We start from the raw sequence: 21,552 nt of genomic DNA on the forward strand, positions 1-21,552 counted from the left end.
GCTCATACATTCATGTCGAATCTAACGATTCTTCGTGGTCCACTTTTGTAGGTTGTCAAGGAATGGCTTGCCGTGCTCTGATGATTGGCTCACCAAGATGCAGCCGTGGGTGGACCAATGGGAACAGGCAGACGAGCACTTGGTCCATCCAACAGGACCACACACAGACAGCTCCTTTAGGTCTTACCTCACCTGGTACTTACCCCGGACTCGGGCTCGTCTGGTTTATGTTGACACTCACCCGTAGTCACACCAGGCGAGGCCTCAGGATGGCTATGCCTGGCACCACGTGGAGGCACTAGCTGGCGCGGTGAGTCTTTTGATCATATTTGCATATATATATTAATATTCATAAGATAATTCATGTGTTTCTAACTGTTCCTTTACTGAATGGATGCAGTTTCGCCTTTGTAACATGATGGAGACGGACTGCTCGACTTACCTGACGAGGGTACGTGCCGGATCCCCAATGACCCAGTTTGAGCAGACACAGGCATGGTTGAGGCAGCGTGACCAGTTGCGTCAGGTAGTGCACAACTTGGGAAGCCGTGTGCAGTACGAAGACAGCCACGGGTCGTCCCAGTCCTCGTCCTCGTTCCCGTGTCCGTCGACCGTGCACGGGCCGACGTCGCAGTTCTTCCCAAGCGCAGGTAACGTACATATCTCTTTAAAATTAGATCAAGTGTTCCTATATATTTACTAATATCACAAACAGGATACGATCTAGCTACTGCGTTCGGCCATATTGGAATGTTTAGAGGGACAGCACCAGTTGGCGGACCGTATCCAGGGATGGTACCGGGGCCACAGATACCGGACTACACAGGTTAGTTTATGTTTCGTATTTCGGTTTCTACATGTCATGACGAAAGACACGAGGGAACGCTAACATCTGCATTTTATGCGTAGGATTCTACCCCGATGCGGGCGCCGGACCTTCTTCTTCCTCCTTTCGACCAGATAACGAGGGTTTCACCTTAGACGACCTCGGCAGCTTGACTCCAGAAGAGCCTACCGCCCAAGGTGACCCCGATGTCTTGGGGTATTCACAGCTTGGAGGAGCACCACTTGGGATCTCTCAGCAGCAGACACCGCAGCCCCATGCGCGTCCTGAGCGACAGGTGAGGTCTCCGGATGTTCTCACCTACTCCGAGGGCCATGTCCGTGCCCAGCAGAGGGCTAAGAGGGTCCGACGCCCTAGGGGTGGTTAGATATATGTGATGTTTGTATCTCTGATGTTTATTTGTAATAAGATAGCTGTGGACCGCTTATTTGTATCCGATGTTTATGATTGTACTAGTTTACTTGTCATTTGTTTCTATAGATACTATTGATGTGAACTTGTTATGTTTGTGGGTTCCATAATGCTCGTGAAATAAGGGAAGTTCTTGCGAATTTTTTCCGTGATTTAATGAAGGACAAGTTAGGTGCGGTAGGAGTTAGCGGCCGAGATCCTGCCGACGATGATGATGACTACATGGTCGAATAGCTCAAAATAGGAACCATAGTGTATCTAGCTGCGAGTACGAGATCACAGGTTGCCACTGCTCAGCACGGCGATCACGGGTTTCCCAAATGTCGCATTCTTTGCCCAGACATACGTGACAAAAGACGACAACCCAATAGCAGTGCCCTACCACCTTTTCAAAAAGATGTGACAACACGGCAACCACACCAGCTCACCTTCAAAGCAGTCTCTCTGGCGAGGACGACGGACCTGTCATTCTACAGCGAAGGTCTGTGGCGTGTAGTGGGGAAGGCGGCATCTAGGCGCGATCGATCGAGCGGCAGCAATGCAGTACTGTGAGTCAGCATGCACAGAGATGCATCGAGTAGTCATTTCGAGAATCGAATCTAGCCTTTTCAGTGTTAGGTCATCTAGCCTCTTCACTGTGTTGTCATGTAGGCTTTTTAGGTGCATTTACACTCCACACTCCGGGTATCAGACCATTGTGCGCCTATAAATACTCCGAAGTTTGTGAACTCCCAGCAGCACTCAAACACCAAAGCTCATTGTATACCCAATGTCTGGAGGTGGGTCTAGCGGGAAGAATTACTACGGTTTTGGGAAAGGAAAAGGGGGAAGAAAGGGAGACCCCATAATATGGGAGGGACCTCTTGGACCCGATTCCTTTCCGGAACCAGTGTTTGAGTTTCCGCCACAGCAAAAGAGTGAATTTACCAATGAAACTCCTCTTCGACAGTACGATAACCGTAGAGAACCGTGGTCAAAATGCAGACATGGTGAGGACTGCTTAGTGCAGATGTGCACCGACGGGATGGATGGCGGTCGGCGTTTCCTTAAATGTCCACACGCATGGGTAATACTCGGTTGTTTCATTTCTTTTTCTTCAATGAGACACCTTACATGAAATTTGTTTTGCAGTCTTCCGATGCTTCAGAAAACTGTGGTTTTACTAGGTGGGTCGATCCTGCACCAATTGATTCTGTTCAGGAGTTCATCGAGTACCTACAGATAAAGATCTTTGATCTAGAATGCAAGGTGAACCATTATGAGGAAGTGAGCGAGGGTAACAAAGATGATGAAGTTGATGATATCAGCAATGCTGCCGGCTCACAGGATGAACCATGCACTATTCCTTACTGCAACTGCCCTTGTCACAAGAAGAAGGGCCCTGCGCCTCCGGCACCACCGCGTGCACCACCTGCAATGGGTGGATACTGCGGAGAAGGCTCAACGCAGTTTGCTACGTGGGGGGTACGGCTACTAGGACTACCCTAGTGCTAGTGACATGCTGCATCGTTGTGTTTGTTCTGTTTTTTTTAAAATTACCTAAGGCATGTTAGGTTAGTCCGGAATCTGTTTACCGTAGTTTGCAATGGGTTCTGCCATGCCACTGCATGTGTGATGTGTGTTTCATTATCGTTGTATTATGATGTAAAATTTAATGGTTCACATTATGTAATGCATTTTTTAGTTCTTATTTCTTATCGTTATATTAATTAAATGTGTGCTTTTTAGTATTCTAGTGACATGAAAAGCTCCTAGGGCCATGTCCGTGCCCAGCCGAGGGCTAAGAGGGTCCGACGCCCTAGGGGTGGTTACTTATATCTGATGTTTGCATCTCTGATGTTTATTTGTAATGAGATAGCTGTGGGCCGCTTATTTATACACTTCAATGTTCGCCTCTGATCACTCTCGTATTTTCCATTACATACAATAGATGGTATGTTTATACATCGATGCTCCATTACGACTAAGTACGATTCAAACTAGACATTATGTACATGTCCAGTGAATGCAAAGTTAGGTACGAGACATACAAACAAGCATAATACAACATTAACAATACTAAATGCGAATACATCTTAAACCGATGAACATCATATGTTATAGATCATGACATGAAATCATCTAGGTCGTCATCCCATTTGACAGATGGTGGTGCTGCAGGTGGTGTAGTATGGCTCGACGAACCTCTTGCCTTTCCCTTTCTCTCTTTTCTGGATCTACGTTCATGTACAGGGGGAGGAACATCATGTGTTGGAGGCCATGGTTTGGGGGGCATGAAGTCATCCATGTCGTCATCCCAGTTAACACAAGTTTGTGCTGCAGGTGGTGCAACATGACTTGACGAACCTCTTGCCTTTCCCTTTGTCTCTTTTCTAATTCTAGGTTCATGTAAAGGGGGAGGAACATCATGTGTTGGAGGCCATGGTTTGGGGGGCATGAAGTCATCCATGTCGTATTCCCAGTTAACACAAGTTGGTGGTTGAGGTGCTGAAGCATGACTCGACGAACCTCCGGGCATCTGTTCTTGCGCAGGCCAAGTACTATCACCCGAAGATCTTATCCACCTCCTTCGTCTAGTTTGCGGCATAAGTCCACCGAAGATACATACCAATTTACGGAAATTTGGTATCGTTTTGTTAATCAACTCCGTGTCCTCGGGGTAATCCTAGCATATAATTAAAAAACAATGTTACTGTTTCATAAATATGGATTCGAAATGACGGATGGGATTACAACTGAATGAGAGTTACCTTAATGTGCATCTCATGCACCTCTGGCCGCATCCATATCTTACAAGAACTTTGTAAGAATCCAATGATATTAGGATGATTCGCAAGTTCACATACTCTCATGTATATCTTCCGACGTTCTAGCAGGTGTCCCTTTACATCTTGCATCGTAATACCTCGAAATAATGTGAAATCTTTAAACTCTACTACTTTGGACAACACCATCTCTATCGTACCATCCGCTAACGGATCCAACTTCTTACTGATAACAAGATGGGTCATGATATCAAGTATTATACTAGATTTTTCTTCGGTCCATGAAAATCCTCCACAATTGGAGGCAGCCATTGCCTTATGCTGCAATATCAATAAGGTACTTTCATAATTCTATTGTTACATGATGCATTAGCGCACTTTTAATTTTACTTATTCGGAATGCAGAGGTCCTGGGCGCATGCGCAGGTTAGACGCGCATATCCTGAGTTTGTTTCGGAGCTCCACATGCTGACGCCCGAGGACGTTGTCTGGGAGCCTTACAGCCCAGAGGCTGTGGCTACCCGTGCACCAGCAGGCCTGTCTTCGCACTGCTCCGCGAATGCGAGCCTGTGGCTTACTACCGCCGTCTTGGTTTATGACATCGCGGTTGAGGCATATTGCCCATGGAGAGTCAGGAGACAGTTTGGGCAGCGCCAGGAGTTTCCGGTGCCCACCGCGTTGGAGCGTGTCAGTCGCCAGGACCACAGGTAATTATGAATGAAGTTGGCTCATACATTCATGTCGAATCTAACGATTCTTCGTGGTCCACTTTTGTAGGTTGTCAAGGAATGGCTTGCCGTGCTCTGATGATTGGCTCAAGATACCGGGTTACCTGGACACGGTTGAGCGTGGTTGGCGTTGCCCAAACAACATCACTGATCCTTTCCAGCGCGTGGATCTGCTCCTGAAGAACACAGCCAGGGAACTCCAAAGCTGGAGCCAACGACGCATTGGGCAGATCAAGCTGCAGCTTCTTGTAGCCAAGGAGCTGGTCCTCAGGTTCGATTGCGCGCAGGATCGGCGACAACTCTCCAGCGAGGAACACCAATTAAGGAAAGAGCTGAAGTGCAAGTGCCTCGGGCTAGCCTCCTTGGAGCGGACTATCGCGAGACTGCGCTCCAGAATCACATACCTTCGTGAGGGTGGTGCCAACACAAAGCTGTTCCACCTGCAAGCAAGCCACAGAACCAAGAGGAAGTTCATCGCGAAGCTCGAGGATGATTCCGGATTGGCAACCTCACACGATGAGAAGGCTGACATGCTGTTTCGCCATTTTTCCAGGATTTTAGGTGTGGATCCACAACGTTGTGCCACACTGAATCTTCAGTATTTAGGAATCCAGCCGGCCAATCTCGACCACTTAGAGTACCCCTTCTCTGAGGAGGAGGTTTGGCAGACGATCAAGTCTCTACCGGCCGACAAGTCGCCGGGGCCTGATGGGTTCACCGCAGAATTCTACAAATATGCTTGGCCTATCATCAAGACCGACATACTGGCTGCGTTCGGAGCTTTCTACCTCACCAACAGGACGCAACTGCAGCGGCTGAATGGGGCCCTGATCACTCTTCGGCCAAAGTGCCAAGACCCGAAGCGGCCAAGTGACTACCAGCCAATTAGCTTGATCCACAGTTTTGCTAAACTGGCCGCCAAGTGCCTGGCCAACAGATTGGCACCTGAGCTAGACAATCTGGTGGGGGTTAACCAGAGTGCTTTCATCAAGAGGCGTTCCATTCATGACAACTTCAAATTCGTGGAACAAGTGGCACGATTGTTGCACAGGAAGCGAAAGCCGACCCTTTTGTTGAAGCTTGACATCTCCAAGGCGTTCGACACCGTGTCATGGCCATTCCTGCTGTAGGTTCTGCAATGTTTGGGATTTGGCACACGTTGGAGAGACTGGATCGCCTCCCTCGTCTCAACTGCTTCGACAAGAGTCATACTAAATGGCGATCCAGGGAGGCTGATTTGCAATGCGAGGGGTTTGCGGCAAGGCGATCCGCTTTCACCTTTGCTCTTCATTCTCGTGATGGAGATGCTTCAGCGCCTTTTCATGAAAACAGCGGCACTTGATGTCCTGGTCCCACCAGCAAATCAGGTTATTCAGCACCAATGCTCTCTCTATGCTGATGATGTTGTGCTCTTCATCTCCCCAACTGCACAAGATTTGGTCACCACAAGGGAGGTTCTGGCCTTGTTTGGAGAAGCATCCGGTCTACACACAAACCTGCAGAAGAGCCTGATCGCTCCCATAGCGTGCAGCGATAGCGACGTTGCACTGGCTAGCAGCCTACTCCCAGCTGGGATATCTAGCTTTCCTATAAGATATCTCGGTCTCCCTCTCACCATTGGACGGCTGCGCAAATCACACCTGCAGCCCTTGGTGGATCGCATTGCTGCATACATTCCGACTTGGAAGGCATCACTGATGAACAAAGCAGGGCGGCTAACTTTGGTGAAGGTCACAATGTCCGCTGCTTGTGTGCACACTCTGATCTCACTCAAGGTCCCAGATTGGGTTTTCCAGGAAATCGACAAGAGGAGGCGCGGTTTTCTCTGGGCCGGCAAGGAAAAAGCAACTGGAGGTCAGTGCCTGGTTGCTTGGCCGATTGTCTGTTTACCGACAGAACTCGGAGGTTTGGGAGTTGTCAACCTCCGATTTGCTGCCTACGCCCTGTGGCTAAGATGGATTTGGCTCAAACGGACTGATGCTAACAGACCTTGGAAAAACTTGAGCCTTGACTTCGGTAATGATCCTGAGGTAAAAGCAATGTTCAATGCCTCTATTGACATCGAAATTGGAGATGGCTGCCTCACTTTGTTATGGTCAGATCATTGGCTCGGCCAGAACTCACCCTGTCTGATCGCGCCTGAACTTTGCAACCTCGTCAGACCGAGGTTCAGGAACTCAAGGACAGTGGCGGCGGCGCTGAGCGACAAGCGCTGGATTCAGGACATTACAGGGACCCTCACAGCTCAATCACTTTCTGAGTACCTTATCCTCTGGCAAATCGTTGAAGCAGTTGAGCTGAGGGTGGGGGTCGAGGACATCATCAGGTGGAAGTGGACTACAGATGCTACTTATTCTGCCCGATCAGCTTACCTAGCGTTTTTCCAAGGCACCATCCACTTTGAGGGAGCAAAGCCGATTTGGAAAACTTGGGCGCCACAAAAGGTGAAATTCTTTATGTGGTTGGCAGTCAGACAACGCATCTGGACCTCAGACAGGAGACACCATCGTGGGCTGACGAGCGATGCAATGTGCCGGCTGTGCGACCAAGAAGAGGAGACGGCTGACCATCTGCTCTGCACCTGCAGCTTTACCCGGCAGGTTTGGCATACCCTGCTCTCGTTCTTGGGATCCAAAACTCGCCGTCTCCTGCCGGCCTCAACTTTTTGGAGTGGTGGCTCCTCCTGCGGCAAGGGCTGTCGAAAGAACATAAGAAGGGGCTAGACACTGCTGTAATGCTAGTGTCTTGGATGATTTGGAAAGAGCGCAACGCCAGGGTCTTCCATGGCACCCAGCAGAGCTTGAGTCAGCTTGTTCAAGGAATTCTCGAAGAGGGAAGCAATTGGATTCGAGCTGGTGCAAGCAAGCTTGCGGGGGTAGGTTGGCCTCACCAGTTGAGAACGAGTAGTTTTATTCCTGGGTAGGCTGCTTTTTCATGAGCCTCTCGGTTGTATTGTAGTGCCGTATAGTCTTATTTTTGCTTGTTGAGGTGTGCGTGCGCCCCTTATGGCCCGCGCTGTAAAAAAAAACTCATTTCTTTTCTTCTTAATGCAATGATACGCAGCTCTCCTGCGTATTCTCGAAAAAAATGTGCATTTATCTAAGGTGGTCCACTATCTAAGATGCCACTTTTTCGGACGCTGTTGGAAGTAACTCGGGTTACTGCAAGTCGATTAGTCACATAAGTCCCTTTCCATATCTTCTTCTTCCACCCCTCTTCTTCCTCCTACGCCTCTTCTTCCTCCTATCTCCCCCGCCTCTTATCCACAGCAACGACCGTCATCGGCTACCGCCGCCACCCCACCCGCCCACCCACCACCCACCGTCTCATCACCGCAGCCACGATCTTCTTCTTACCCCCGCCGCCAGCCACCGCTGCCCCGACCTTCCCTCTCATAGCCGCCAACTGAGGAAAGTCGTCCCCAACCTCGGCTACCCGAAATCCTAAGGCCGCCGCCAGTGGTATCTTGATGGCGCGACGAGCGGTGGCGGCAGTGGGTCGTTGTTGGGTCCTGTGCGACGAGTCGACTACCACCCGGCACCCGCGCACGTGATCCCTAACATTTGCAAAAAAAATTTTGGGCTTTCCTAGTATGTCGGAATTGTAGTCTAAGACTGCGAGAGTAGATATCACTTATTTCTAGATGATGAAATACTTTATGCGCCCCGAAATTGGCAAATGGCTCACTTGATGGACCTGGGCTGCAATTCAAACTAAAGGGCTTGGTCCATTATGTGGGCTGTTCCAAAGCCCAGGCAGCAATTATCTTCTTGTTTGAGACTTTCTCTTTCTTTCTTTCTTTTCTTTTTCTTTTTGTTCCTCCCGAGTTTTGCAACTGGTAACCGACGATGGTTTATCCTGCATCTGCTGCTACTCCGACTGACGATGGTTTTCCCTTGTGAATACGAGGAAACTTTTTTTTAGGCGAAATACGAGGAAACTCTTTGGCTGTCCTGTACGATTCCTGATTAATTGTTGGTGCTCACTGTTCAGTTTTGTTCAAGGTGCGGGCTAATGTTCAGTTTTTCTTTGTTATATTATTATAGGAGAGGATGTGAAGTCGTGAAAGACATCCACTTAATTAGTAATAGTTTTCATTCAAGGAATTAACGTTGCACGTCATTGCCTATCACGGTAGTAGCATATTATGCTCGTGTAAATGTATATTAACTAAATGCACAACAGATTACCAGCAGCCCAAGCTTGAAGGATTAAAAATCACGTGAGTTCAGATTCAAAAGTAACAGTAAATCTCGCGCCATTCAGATCAATATCAGAAAAAGAGTGTAACGAGAGAATCAATAAATGCACTGTGCATGCTGTTCTTAGTGACTTGCAAATAAATGTTTGGTAATAATGAGCCAAAGGCTAGTGCCCTAACTTTTCATGTGTATCAACGGGCAGCCAACTTGGAGATCAAGTCCTTCAAGAGAGCAGGGCAGCTCTTAACAAGATGCTCAAAGCCATCGGTCGCCATGACCGCGTTCAGTGCCCGGGGGCATTTCAGAAAGTCCACACAGGCCTCCCTGAGCCAATGGCAGCGGTGCTGCTGAGCAAACAGCAACATGGCTACAGCCGTGTCGACCTGTACGAGCCTGCAAAGTTTCTCCTCGCAGATCGGCCTCAACCTCGGCACGCCGTACCTGCCCGCCGCCTCCAACAAACGCTGGGCCATGAAAACACCGTCTTGCCCTGGCTCCTCCGGCAGCGAATCGGTGTACACGAAGTGCAGCAGGGCCTCGAACACCTGAGGCGCCACATCGTCGATCCTTACGCACGCCGCCGCGGCCGTGCCGGCGGAGAGCTTCGCCTTCAGCACCGGAGAACGGGCTGCAACGACGCTCCTGTGAGCGCTGAACGTCTCGCCGGCGACCTGGAACGTGACGTCGGCGCCTTCTCCCGACGCGAGGAGGTCCCCGAGATGCCGGCGCAGGTCGGACGGCGGCGCATCCGGCCTGGCCTCGGTGTGCCACTGCCACCGGACGGAGACGTCGCACCTGATCCTGAAGCATTCGTCCACGAGGTGCCCCGACGCCTCCAGGAAGTCCCTGGGGATGAAAGCAGGGACGCCGTGCCGGGCGCCGGCGGCCGAGTACTCGTTGAGGCCTGTGGCGTGGGTGCACGACGGCACCGGTCTCCCCGCCTGGTCGAGCAGGTGGAAGGTGGCCTCCGCGTAGGCGGGCTCCGGGATGCTGTCGTCGAGGACGAGGAAGAGGGAGATGTAGAGGGCGGCGTCCCCGTCTCCGTCGTCCTGGTCGTCTGCTGCGCCGCGAGGGTAGTACCAGATGCACCACGCGCGGCCCCCGACGCTGAAAGATTGGGACGGGATGGACTCGCCGGCGAAGAGCGCCTTGGTGTGCGAGTAGCCCTCGATGTGCAGCAGGTGGCGCCCGGTCGACCTGGCCCCTACGGCGGCCGAGGCGGCGGTGTAATTGTCCACCGTCGGCATGGCGCGTGGCGGGGGATTTTGACGAGATGAGTTGGGACAGCGGCGACGACTCATGAGCAGCTATGGAGACTTGCTAGGGCAGCTGGTGTTGCCTGCTGATGGGCTGGGCCACTGTCCCGGCCCTGCCTGGTGGGCCAACCGCCGATCCTCGCGCTCGGTCGAGCCACCCAAATACCCAATTGATGCTGGACAGGGCCCATGCTCTTCCCGAGGATGGTGATTTTTATTTTATATTTTATGAATTTTTAAAATATATATCCAACCAAAAAATTTGCAGATATATACCACTACCGCCAAATAAATTGGCTATAGCCAGACGAAACGACGGTAGCTACACTGTAGTAACCTTACCACCAGTTCATCCAGCGGATTTTCCCTAGCTTGGACAGCCTATTTTCAAAAAATCATAACTATATGAACTCGGATGAAAATAAATTTTATATGAAAAATGTAGACCTCGATGAGATCTACAACACTAAGTTTAAATGTTTTTCATCTGGAACCATATTAGGGCTCAAATAATCGATATAAATTTTATATCTAAAATTTAAATTTTGGTCTAAACACCTCACTGCCCATATATAAAAATATTAATTAATTTATATGAACTTTATGTAGATAAACTTTATACAACCATTATAGATCTCGACAAGATCTATAACTTTGTAGTTCAATTTTCTTTTATTCGGAGCCATTTTGATGCTCAAATAATTGACACAAGTTTTAGATCCAAAATTAAATTTTCCATCAAAAGCTTTTATTTTTTATTTGAGCCCCGGCTCCGAATGAAAACAATTTGAACTAAAAAGTTGTAAATCTCATCGAGATATACAATTTACATGAAAAGATTATTTTCATCTAAGTTTATATAAATTAGTTATGATTTTTTTGAAAATAAGCTGCCCAGGCCACAGAAATTTTGCCGAATGAACCGGCGGTAAGGTTGCTACATTATACCTACCGCCGTTTCATCCGGCTATAGCCAATTCATTTGGCAGCAGTGGTATAGATCTACAATTTTTTGGTTGGATGTTTATTTTTTGAAAATTCATAAAATAAAAATTTAAAAAAATTAAAAAAAATCGAGGATGGTTGGCGACTCACTCGCCGCTCGGTTCAGGGGCGCTACTCGCAGCGCGTCACAGAAGTGGAGACGGACCAGCCCAGGTCCACCTCACGGGCTATACTTGCATAGGCCGCAAAATGGCGATCCATCGCCTGAACGCTCCGCGCGCCGCTCTTGGGCTGGATGTTTGTTTATTGAGTCCAATACCGCTTGAACGGAGCAACAGCCCACATGAGCCAATCTACTGCTACGTTTTATGGTGTTGTTTTGAAGATTTTGTCATCCCAAAGATAATGATGTAATCGGAATTTAATTTGGATGTATATTTTAAGGTTTATAGATTTTTTTAATTTGAAATCTCTTTGCATGGGGCTGATGTCAGTGATGGCACCCCTCATCCCTATAGGCGATGGTTCCAAGAACCATTACATGGAGCAATACATAGTCACGCCCCAACCAAGATTTTCTCAAAAGGTATTTTAAAAATCTCGGTGGTCACCGGTAAACGGGAATATCGGATATATCGGTTCTATATCATTCTTTTTGTTCAGACAATCATGTACATCAGTTCTATATCATTTTAGATAAAAAAGCAAATGTACACATACTATAAACTACCAATTCAATGATATTTATATGAATAGTCCAGTCCTAAATATTAAAAGTCCACCATAGTGCCAAATATTATATAATATCAATGCACAATCCAAAATACAACAAGCAGCACCATAATGGGTTAGGAACGGGTTTTTATTGTGTTCCAATTGCTTGGCGGGCTCGCACAACATTAGAGCCCAATTTTTAGCGCGCACAATTTCAAAATGCCAAAAATTTTGGACGGTACCAGCAAAATACCGGGCACCACCGGTAGACGGGAGATTTCGGAAATTTCGGAATTTCTCGGCCGGTAGAGAAAACCCTGGCCCCAACTCCTTTGGCTTTGTGGCGTCGCTCCGGCGGTCTCCGCGCGCCCCCTCCACTGCGGCCATTGCTAATTTTGTCGTAGCTCCACGCCCCTACCACCATCCCTGCTCGCTCGCCATCTCCCACCGTCCCGACGGCCGGTGCCGGCCCTCCTCACTGTCGTCTCAACCCCACAGCCACTCCGATAGCCTCCGGTGATCCTCTCTAGCTCTAGCAGCCTCCAGCGACGACGACTGCGCGAGGTTGCCAGAGTGATAGTGGGCTGTGCTTTGATTTTTTTTAATTGCACAATACAACTCAGACCTCATAATACACATACACTCACTGCATATGTATGCAAACCATACCTCTATGAGTATATAGGAAGACTGAGCTGGTAAATCTTCGAAATTGACCAAGTCACCACATACGTTTCTCTGTCGACAGGAACGTTGCCTATCACTGATAATGTCGTTAAATCCTATAATATTCACTCACACGGGGAGTCGAACCGACCTAAGGTGCTACCAAGAGACTCTTGTAATCACTAGGCTACATGCGCTTTCACGTCCTCTAGTTCTTTTATAAGCTTCTCATGATAGATTAAACGGTTGTTACATGTACAGTGATTCTGTTTTTATGGGTTTTAGGCTTCTAGCAGAGTTAGATGTTTGTGCCAAGTAATGCAGTAATTTTATGTGATGATGGGAGAGTAATTTGACTCAGTTGCGTCCTCTGTTTTGACTTAACAATCATCATAGAAAATATTGGTTTCAGTCTTTCAGAATTATTTTGTTCCTGCAACCTTTGATGATATATGTGTGTGATGGTAAATTCTCCCGGTTGATGGTTTATCTTCCTATAACTAAACTGTAAACGGTGTCGGATATGTTTTCCCAGGAAGACGTTGTTTTTATTTGCCATGCTGTTAAACTGAAACTGCATAAATGGTGTTTCGGTTGTTTCTCTCAGCCTCTGAAAACAGAAGCACAACTACCATAATTTCCCCTTTTTTATGTCAGTATAACCGTGCAAATGAAATTCGAGGTCCTCCTATTACTGAATTTACCAAAGAAAGTGTATGCTCGTATAAGGACTGCTCAAATTCCTGAAGAACATTCCTTTCTTTATTGACGGTGTTTACAATTCAAGACCTGTTCCTCAATCCTCATCAGCAAGGTGTGCATTGCATTGCTCTCAATTCCATCGGGGCAAATATAAAAAAATCCCATTGGGACTTCGATAAGAGCTGATATTAGACATAACTGAATTTGATGCCTGATAATTCTGTAACTTTTAATAGCCAGTTATATTGGTTCATTAAGTGCAGAGCTTGTTTGTATTTTCTAGGAATTCTGTAGCTCTAAATAGCTCACGCATCGCTTTGAATAACCAGGTAGCTCTTGACCTATTATGAAAGGTATATCTACAATTCGGGAATTTCTGAGATCAGACTACTTCTCATGACAAAAAAGGACAGGCTGATTTGAAATACCATTTATATTTGCATTGGACAGAGATCAGATTTTATTTGAATGTAGTCTGTCCACTTTGGCAGTATTTGGATCATGTTTCTTTTTAATAAGCAGGGAGGGGGGACCCCTACCAGAAATTTCTCAATCCATATATTCGAGAAAACTGCGTTTATGGCTCAAGGTAATTCAGGTTCTTGATGTTGGCGACGTTGTTTTTGCTCTTCATTCAGCTAACCTGACAGGGAGAAAGGCCCATGAATGAATACAAGTTGGACACCTTTCAGTAGAAGTTGCAAAGCGTGCAGCCCATGAATGAATGCAGGTTTCTGGCCTGTTTGAATAGAAGTTGCTAAGCAGGCTCCCTTGTGACCCATCGGTCGAACACCGGCAGCCCAGCAGGCTCCGATCCCTCCCAAAATCGATTTCGCCTGCACGCGGCGCCAACCGCCTCGCCGCAAACGGCAACACCAGTTCTGGCCTTCTATAAAGCCTCGTCTCCCACCGTCGTCGTCATCGCAGCGCCTCCCCCCTTCCTATTCCTTCTCCTTCTCCCGCTTGGTAGACGCAAAGAAGACGAAGGTGTTCGAGCTCGACCGATCGCAAGCCCCCACGCCGTCGGCGACGGTGAGAGGAGTCTAAGGGGGCGAGATGGCCGACCAGGACCCCAGGGACAACAAGGGCAAGCGGAAGGCGAACGAGTACGAGGACGGCGAGTCGTCGGCCGTCCTGAGGAGGGAGGCGAGGGAGCTGACAAGGCAGGATGGCAGCGGGGACGGCAACCTGCCCATGGGAGGACCAGGACCAGGTGTGCGCCCGAGAAAACCCGAGCCCCGCCTTGTTTCTTGCTTCCCGGCCTCTTCTTGCTGTTCTGAGTTGTGGTTCGTTTCTTGGTTTCGCTGCAGGGATCCCCGCCCAGGACGCCCCTCACCTCGCACCGGTCGTCAACCCGCCGCACGGCCACCTGATGGGAGGACAGCACCACGGAGGTGGGTTGGGTGCCCAAGAAAACTGACTTGCGCCGCCTTGTTTTGCGCTGTTCTGAGTTGTGGTTCGTTTCTTGGTTTCGCTGCAGGGATCCCCGCCCAGGACGTCCCCCGCCTCGCACCGGTCGTCAACCAGCCGCACGGCCTCCCGACGGGACAGCAGTCCAGCGATGCGCCCGGAGGTCGCGGCTCAGGTCCCCACGGTCTTCCATGGCAGGCGCCGACCTTGCGGAACTTGCAGCTTCCGCCGCCCCCCTTGTGCCCGACGTGCAACAGCTTTCCTTGCATCTGTCATCCGATGCGATTCCGAGGTGTGTTCCTGACAATATCGAGCGCGCCTTCGTCCTTGATTCCTTTTTTATTTTGCAGTTTCTGAGTTCTGAATTTCAGATTACTTGGTTTGTTTCAGGCAAGAATCCACCGCCGGCGCAGCCAATTTCTCGGAAGGCGATGGACTGGGGCGAAAGAATGGCGGCGAGAACTGGGAAACTGACGTTCCGAGGTGGGTGCCCAAGAAATCCGACGCGCGCCTTCTTCTTGCGCTGTTCTGACTTCTGAGCTCTGGTTCGTTTCCTGGTTTGCTGCAGATGACAGCGTTCCAGCGAGCACGGACCTTCCGCCTCCTCAACAGCACCCGCAACCTCCTCCACCCGTCGGTGCCGGCGTGCAGCAGCTCCAGTATCAGCCCGCGGTCGGCGACCACCCGGTGGGGCAGCACGGTGAGGCGCCCGGAGGGGACGCCGCCCAACTCGAGCATCCGGTGCTCCCCGCCGACCAGCCCGGTCACGGCCCCAACGATGAATTCGACATCTGCTCGGGCTGCGAAGAGCGTCCGGCGGCGGTGCGGCCTCAACCACGGTGGCATGTCTGCCTGTGCTCTCACTGCGTCTCACTCGGCGTCAAGTGTGTGGTGTGCACCTACAATCTGCCTGTGCTCTAATTGCGTCTCACTCGGCGTCTAACTCCAGGTTTCTGTCTGAAGATTGCGTCGTCAATGATAGGTTTCTGTGGTTTTGGAACTGATTAGGCTAGGCAGTGGTTACGTTCCTGAAGTAATTAGCTCTTTCAGATGCTTTTTTTTTTGTTTCTGTCAGAGTTAATATGTTTGCGATGCAATATCGTTTGGGGGAATGCAGAGGTTAGGTGATTTTTATGGATGCACTTGTCTCTTTGGATTCTCTTTTTTCACATACTAAATCATCATCGGTCAATGCCATATGTGTGTGTGATTTTGATTTCTGATCAGCTAACTTCCTTAAGACTGTGAATTCGCTTATTGTCAGTCTGTCACTAAAAAGAGAAGCACAGTTATGATACTTGTTGCAATATGTCACTGGAATTGAACAACTGATATGTAACTGACATCTGTTTTTTCTGACTGAAGGTGATTTTTGGTTGTTTTGAATTGGGTTTCAAGAAGTCTCATATTCTCATCTCATGTCCCCTCTCTGACTGAATTACAAAAGTCATTCTGAATGTTTTTTGACAGACCAGTAGGCTCAAAATTTGTAGGCCTGCTACAGTCTGGGAGACCGATTGCAATTCATCTTATGTTTCTCTGAGATTTTTTAGAACAGATTAAGCAGTTGTTACGCCTGTGCAGTGATGCTGTTTTCTGGTGTGTTTTTAGACTGCTAGCAGAGTTAAGACACTTTGTGCTGTAGCACTGGATAATGCAGTGTTTTGATGCATTCTACTAACAATTGTGAAAGCTGTGAGATTAGTTGACTCATTTGTGTCCTCTGTTTGACATAAATCATGCCTTGCAACTTAATCCAAAAAAAGAATCATGCCTTGCAACTTAATCCAAAAATTGCAAACGTGTCTGGTTGTGATTTCTGAATGCCAAGGGTTAATTTCCTTCTGATTGTACTGCATGTGCCATGTGGTTTCCAATTATTTTTTTGAAAACAAGTTTCCAGTTATAAAATAGTCTGTTTCTTCCACGGAATAGAGGATCAGAGTGATGTATTCATCATTGTGATACAGTATTTTGGTTGTTTGGCAGTTTGAGAAGATAGCCTCTGAAATGAGAAGCACAATTACCGTAATGGCAATTTTATGTCAGTGTTAATTGCATTTGGCTGTGGTTGGGTTGCCTGGAGGTGAAGAGGTCCCATACTCCCATTTCATGCCCCTCTTTACTGAATTCCAGAGCCCCGGTTCCGTCTTTGTTGGGAATGTCAAGTCTGAAGAATTGCAGTTACTGAAGAACGGTAGTACAGTAAGTTCAGCGAAGCTCCAAGACCAAGTCGCCGTTGCTGTGAACTTGTTGCCGACTTAGGACGTGCACAGGAACTTGTTGCTGTGAATCCCGTCGAATAACAGAGGAGGAAATGTATAAAATGTACATAACATAAGCCGAGATATCAAACAACATTTGTTTTCTAATTTCGTTCACCTATATGAATTCTAGGGGCAGAAAAGTATGAAGCATGAAGTTGAATTGTTTGGTGGTTTAAGTTGTATATATTGAACTAAAAACCAGATGAATGCCTATTCTGATGTTGCACATGTAGAGCACGATCATTTGTCATCCAATAGATGATTAAAAAAACTTCAAAACCGCTGCAGACAGTCGAAGCTTCAGGTTTAACACGGTTCAAATATATAATATCTTTCAAGAAAAGAGCAAGGAGACAAAGTAGATAACGAGAACACGCGTTGATCCATTACTGAAACCGCCGGCTAGGGTCCTTGACAGTCTTTTGATCATGTCTCAGCGGGCAGCGAGTTCGGAGATTAACTCCCTCAAAAGAGCAGGGAAGCTTCTGATCAGATGCTCAAAGCCACTGGTTGCCATGACCGCTTCCAGGGATTGAGTAGATTTAAGGAACTGAATGCAAGCCACCTTAAGCCTGTCACAGCAATGCTGTTCAGCCAGCACCAACGTGTTTGCAACTGTGTTCATGTCTAAGCACCCGCATAATTTTTCCTCACAAATCATCTTGAGCCTCTGCAAGGCGTACCTGTCTGCCGCTTCCAACAAATGTTGAGCCATGAGAGCCTCTTCTTGCCCAGTCATGTCCGGCAGTGCATCAGTGTAAATGAAATGCAGCAAGGCACCGAACGCCTGGGGCTCGATATCATCAATCCGTACGCAAACCCCTGTGCCGATGCTCTCTCTCATGGCGCCGAAGAGCTGTGCCTTGAAGACCGGCGACCGAGCCGCCAGGATACACCTGTGCGCGCTGAACGTCTCGCCGGCGACCTGGAACGTGACGTCGGCGCCGTCCTTGGCCACGAGGAGGGCGCCGAGATAGTGGTGCAAGTTGGACGGTGGCGCCATGGACAGGGTCGTGTCAGTGGACGCCCAAGCAGATCCCCTCTTCTCCCTGCGGAACTGCTTCAGGACCGTGACGTCGCACCGGAGCCTGAAGCAGTCGTTCACGACGAGGTTCGGCGACGCCTCCATGGCCGCCTTCTCGATGACGACGGCGACAGCCGGGGCGGCGGGGAGCGAGAAGTCACGCCAGCCTACACTCTGGGTGCAGGCCGGCTCCTCGTTCCCGGCCTGGTCGAGCAGAACGAACCTTGCTCGCGCGCACACGGGGGAAGGGATGGTGTCGACGAGGATGAGCCCGACGCCTATGTGGCCGGGGTACCTTACGTCCAGGGGACACGGGCTCGGGACGTAGCGGAGGAGCCACGTCCGGCCCCCGACGGTGAAAGATTGGGAGTCCGCGGGCGCGGTCTCGTCGGGGCGCAGCAGCAGCTCCTTGGCGCGCGAGTAGCCCTCGATGTGGAGGAGGTGGCTCCCGGTCACGCTGCTGCCGATGATGGCCGAGGCGGAGTCGCACGTCGGCATGCCGGCGAGAGCTTTGGCGACCGGCGGCAGCGTCGGCGATGGCGACGGCGACGGCGGCGCTCTTCTCGACTCAACTATAGAAACTTGCTAGGGCTGCGGCCGATGGATTGGGCCGCTACTACGCCCAGTCCGGCCTGGTGGGCCAACCGCTGATCCTTCCCCGTGCCTGCCTTGCCTTGCCTTGCCGGTTCAGGGCTTCAGGGAGACGGGCAGGGTCACGCACGGTGCCTGCTTCTCCTCGCGATCATGGACGCTCCTCAGCCCCACGATGGGCATCAACAGCACCCGCGACGTCCTCCACCCGTCGGTGCCGGCGTGCGGCTGCCACCGCAGGCGAATCCTGTGCCCGGCGCCGACGGCCAGCCCGTGGTACCGTGGGGGCGGGGCGCCACGGGACTCTTCCTGCATGAGCCCATGCCAGTCCCCGAGGACCTCAGGTGCGCGTCCTGCCGTGCCTATCCGGGATGGTTGGCGATCCACTCGCCGCAGCATGTCTGCCTGTGCGACATCTGCCGCTTCTACGGCGTCGTGTGCCGGGTTTGCGCCTCCGTTCAGGCGGCGGCTCCGCAAGGGGGCTTCTAATTCTAGACCTGCCCGTCGCAAAGGGCTTCTAATTCTTTGAACAGAATAAGCAGCGGTTACGTTCCTACAGTAATTGCCACTTTATGATGGGTTTTTTAGGCTTCTATAAGCAGATGAGCTAGTATGTTTGCGCTGTAGCTTGTGGATAATCAGATAATGCAGTAGTTTCGAACTTTCTATGCATACAGCTACTATGTGATGCTATGGAGACTAATTTGACTATGTTGCATCCTCTGTTTTTGCATAACAATCATCTTCCGAATATTCTAATTTGACAAGTATGTTGTTCCTACATCCTCTGATGATATATGCTTGTGATTGTGAATTCTTTTGCCTCAAAGTTTTTTTTTCTTGTAACTGAACCTGAACTAGGCACTGAGTAATGGTTCATCTCTCTCCTCTGGCGAGCCCCCAGGGCTTCCCGCCGCCGGCCTCGTCGCCGATGACGAACCCCTGACAGGGAGCCGCTGCTACGCGCTTCATCAGGGTTGCGGACACGCCTCACGTGTCCGATTCGTCCCCGACAGGAGGGCCCGATCTCGGACCCCATGGCGGGACGCGTGGCACCATCTCAGGTGCAGGGGAGCCTCGTCTCCCTCCACCGACTCCTGGGCCATGGGAGTCAGCGAGACGACATCTCTGCAAGGGAGGTAAGGCTACCTCCAACGGTGCCCTGTAAACCACCCCCCACCCCACGTAGGGGGAGCTTTGGGGGGAAATCCGATCCAACGGTTCCCCCCAAAGCTCCCCGTATATACAGGGGGAGTTGAAACTCCCCCCATATATAAGGTGAGTTTCAACTCCCCCTATATCTCTAATCACACCGTTTCTTCGCGATATTAATCATGTTTGAGCCCCGTAACATGATGATAATGCGTATTATGACAGTATAAATACTGTATGATTTTTTTTAAATTCAAAAACGATAAATAAATAGTTAGTTAATGAGTGATAGTATATAGAGGGAATAGATATGGGGGGAATGGTTGGAGAGAAGGAGTTATAGGGAGAGGAATCTTTTGGAGGGAGGTAGTAAAATATAGTAAATAGTACGTTTGGGGGGAGTTGGATGGGGGGAATGGTTGGAGATAGCCTAATCCACCTCCACCCCCACACCCGTCTCCCCCCCTTTGCTGTTCTCCAACCTCCCTTCCAAACCCTAACCCCTCTCCTCAGGCGAGCCCTCTGCGCTCGTCGCAGGGGATTAACCCGCAACCAGCTGATCTGAAGAAAAACCCTATGTGTTCTTCATCCAGAGTTGTTAATCCTGTTCTGGAAGATCGCCTTCAGCATCTCTGGAATAGGAGTGATTCCGTTGGGGCTTTGTTCTCAAATCTCAGTTCCTACACCTTCGCTACCAAATTCGGTTCCCCTTCGTGGTTCCAATTCGGTGTGGTGGTCAACTCTAGGAGGGGATTAGCGTTCTTTTGTTGAAGTAGTCCGCGGGAAGAACTCTGCGATGGCAGGCGGAGGCCCTTTTGGTGCGCCACATGTGCCCGGAGGTCGTGGTCCGACTGGGCGCCATCCAGATTTGAGAGGAAGTAATGCTCAAAGGCCTGGACGTGAGAGTAGTTTCTTCAGATCTGAGAACAACTCGTACCAAGGGCGACGCCCCATGGAACATGACAACTTCAGAGAAGGTAGGACCTTTTCATCTGTCTGGCGACCAAGAGGACGGGGTAGGAATAACTTCCAATCCTTTCCCCGGGATTCATCCTTTGACCTCAGGGAGAATCTCAAACACAATAGGAAATCTGATGAGAGTGCCAATCTGATGCATGAAGATGAAAATCTCAGTGAGGAAAATATTCAGGCTGACCCTGCTAAGATGGATACTAAGGATAAGAGCAAAATTGAGCAAGAGAAAATGGATGAATCAGTGTTCATAGATAAGAAGGATAGTGCAAAGCCACCTCCGAAAAATTCCTCTAATGCTCTGGGTTGTAATAGATGTGGCAAATTTGGTCACAAATATGAAGATTGCCTGAAACCTATGATATGTGGTAGATGTAAAAGAAAGGGTCATGTTCCAAGAGTTTGCACTGAAGTAATGCCTTGGGACTGCATAGCACCTTTTGTCGGTTTTGCTGCACCTGGACAAGGATTTCATTTAATCCAAAATGAAGGTCATGAGGAAAGTGGGAAAAAAACCTTCAATTGTGCTCTTATTAGAATTATTAGTGATGATGTGTCAGCAAAACAACTAGAATTGGAATTTAAAGCTCAAGCTGGACCACAGTCGACTTGGAGGTGGTTTGCAAAAAAGATAAATGAAAATTTGTACCAAATGAGATTCCCTACTGCAAAAAAGGTGGATGATCTATCCTTTTTCCTAGGGATGCAAATGGCAACTGTACCTGGTGCTTCATTTAAGGTGGAGAAATGGAATCCAAATGCTGGTGCTAAAGGAGCTTTGGAAATTGTTTGGTTTAGAATTTTTGGACTGCCAATGGAATTGAGAACTGAAAGAAAAGCAAGTTTTGTGGCATCTTGTGTAGGTTTACCTTTAGAAGTTGACCAAGTAAACTTGAAAAGATG

At 49.2% G+C, this 21,552-nt stretch overlaps 4 protein-coding genes across 4 annotated transcripts; 1 reads left to right on the forward strand and 3 right to left on the reverse strand.

Annotated features, from left to right (window-relative positions):
* Positions 1–9,141: 9,141 nt before the first annotated feature.
* On the reverse strand, positions 9,142–10,197 carry LOC120688853 (BTB/POZ and MATH domain-containing protein 5-like). Its single transcript, XM_039971213.1, has 2 exons — positions 9,459–10,197; positions 9,142–9,239 (listed from the first exon to the last, which is right to left on the reverse strand). The coding sequence occupies exons 1-2, from the start codon at positions 10,195–10,197 to the stop codon at positions 9,142–9,144; spliced, it is 837 nt and encodes a 278-aa protein (XP_039827147.1).
* A 4,204-nt stretch (positions 10,198–14,401) lies between these two features.
* LOC120688854 lies at positions 14,402–15,840 on the forward strand. The gene is made up of 4 exons (XM_039971214.1): positions 14,402–14,627; positions 14,714–14,935; positions 15,034–15,126; positions 15,212–15,840. Exons 1-4 carry the CDS (start codon positions 14,402–14,404, stop codon positions 15,562–15,564), a joined length of 894 nt encoding a protein of 297 aa, XP_039827148.1. The 3' UTR covers positions 15,565–15,840.
* Positions 15,841–17,335: 1,495 nt separating this feature from the next.
* Positions 17,336–17,936, reverse strand: LOC120689716 (BTB/POZ and MATH domain-containing protein 1-like). The gene has a single exon (XM_039972100.1). The coding sequence runs from the start codon at positions 17,911–17,913 to the stop codon at positions 17,344–17,346; it is 570 nt and encodes a 189-aa protein (XP_039828034.1). The 5' UTR covers positions 17,914–17,936; the 3' UTR covers positions 17,336–17,343.
* On the reverse strand, positions 17,927–18,432 carry LOC120688855. The gene is made up of 2 exons (XM_039971215.1): positions 18,016–18,432; positions 17,927–17,959 (listed from the first exon to the last, which is right to left on the reverse strand). The coding sequence occupies exons 1-2, from the start codon at positions 18,430–18,432 to the stop codon at positions 17,927–17,929; spliced, it is 450 nt and encodes a 149-aa protein (XP_039827149.1).
* Between the last annotated feature and the right edge of the window lie 3,120 nt (positions 18,433–21,552).

This window comes from Panicum virgatum, chromosome 9N (assembly GCF_016808335.1).
Source record: "Panicum virgatum strain AP13 chromosome 9N, P.virgatum_v5, whole genome shotgun sequence".
NCBI lineage: Eukaryota > Viridiplantae > Streptophyta > Magnoliopsida > Poales > Poaceae > Panicum > Panicum virgatum.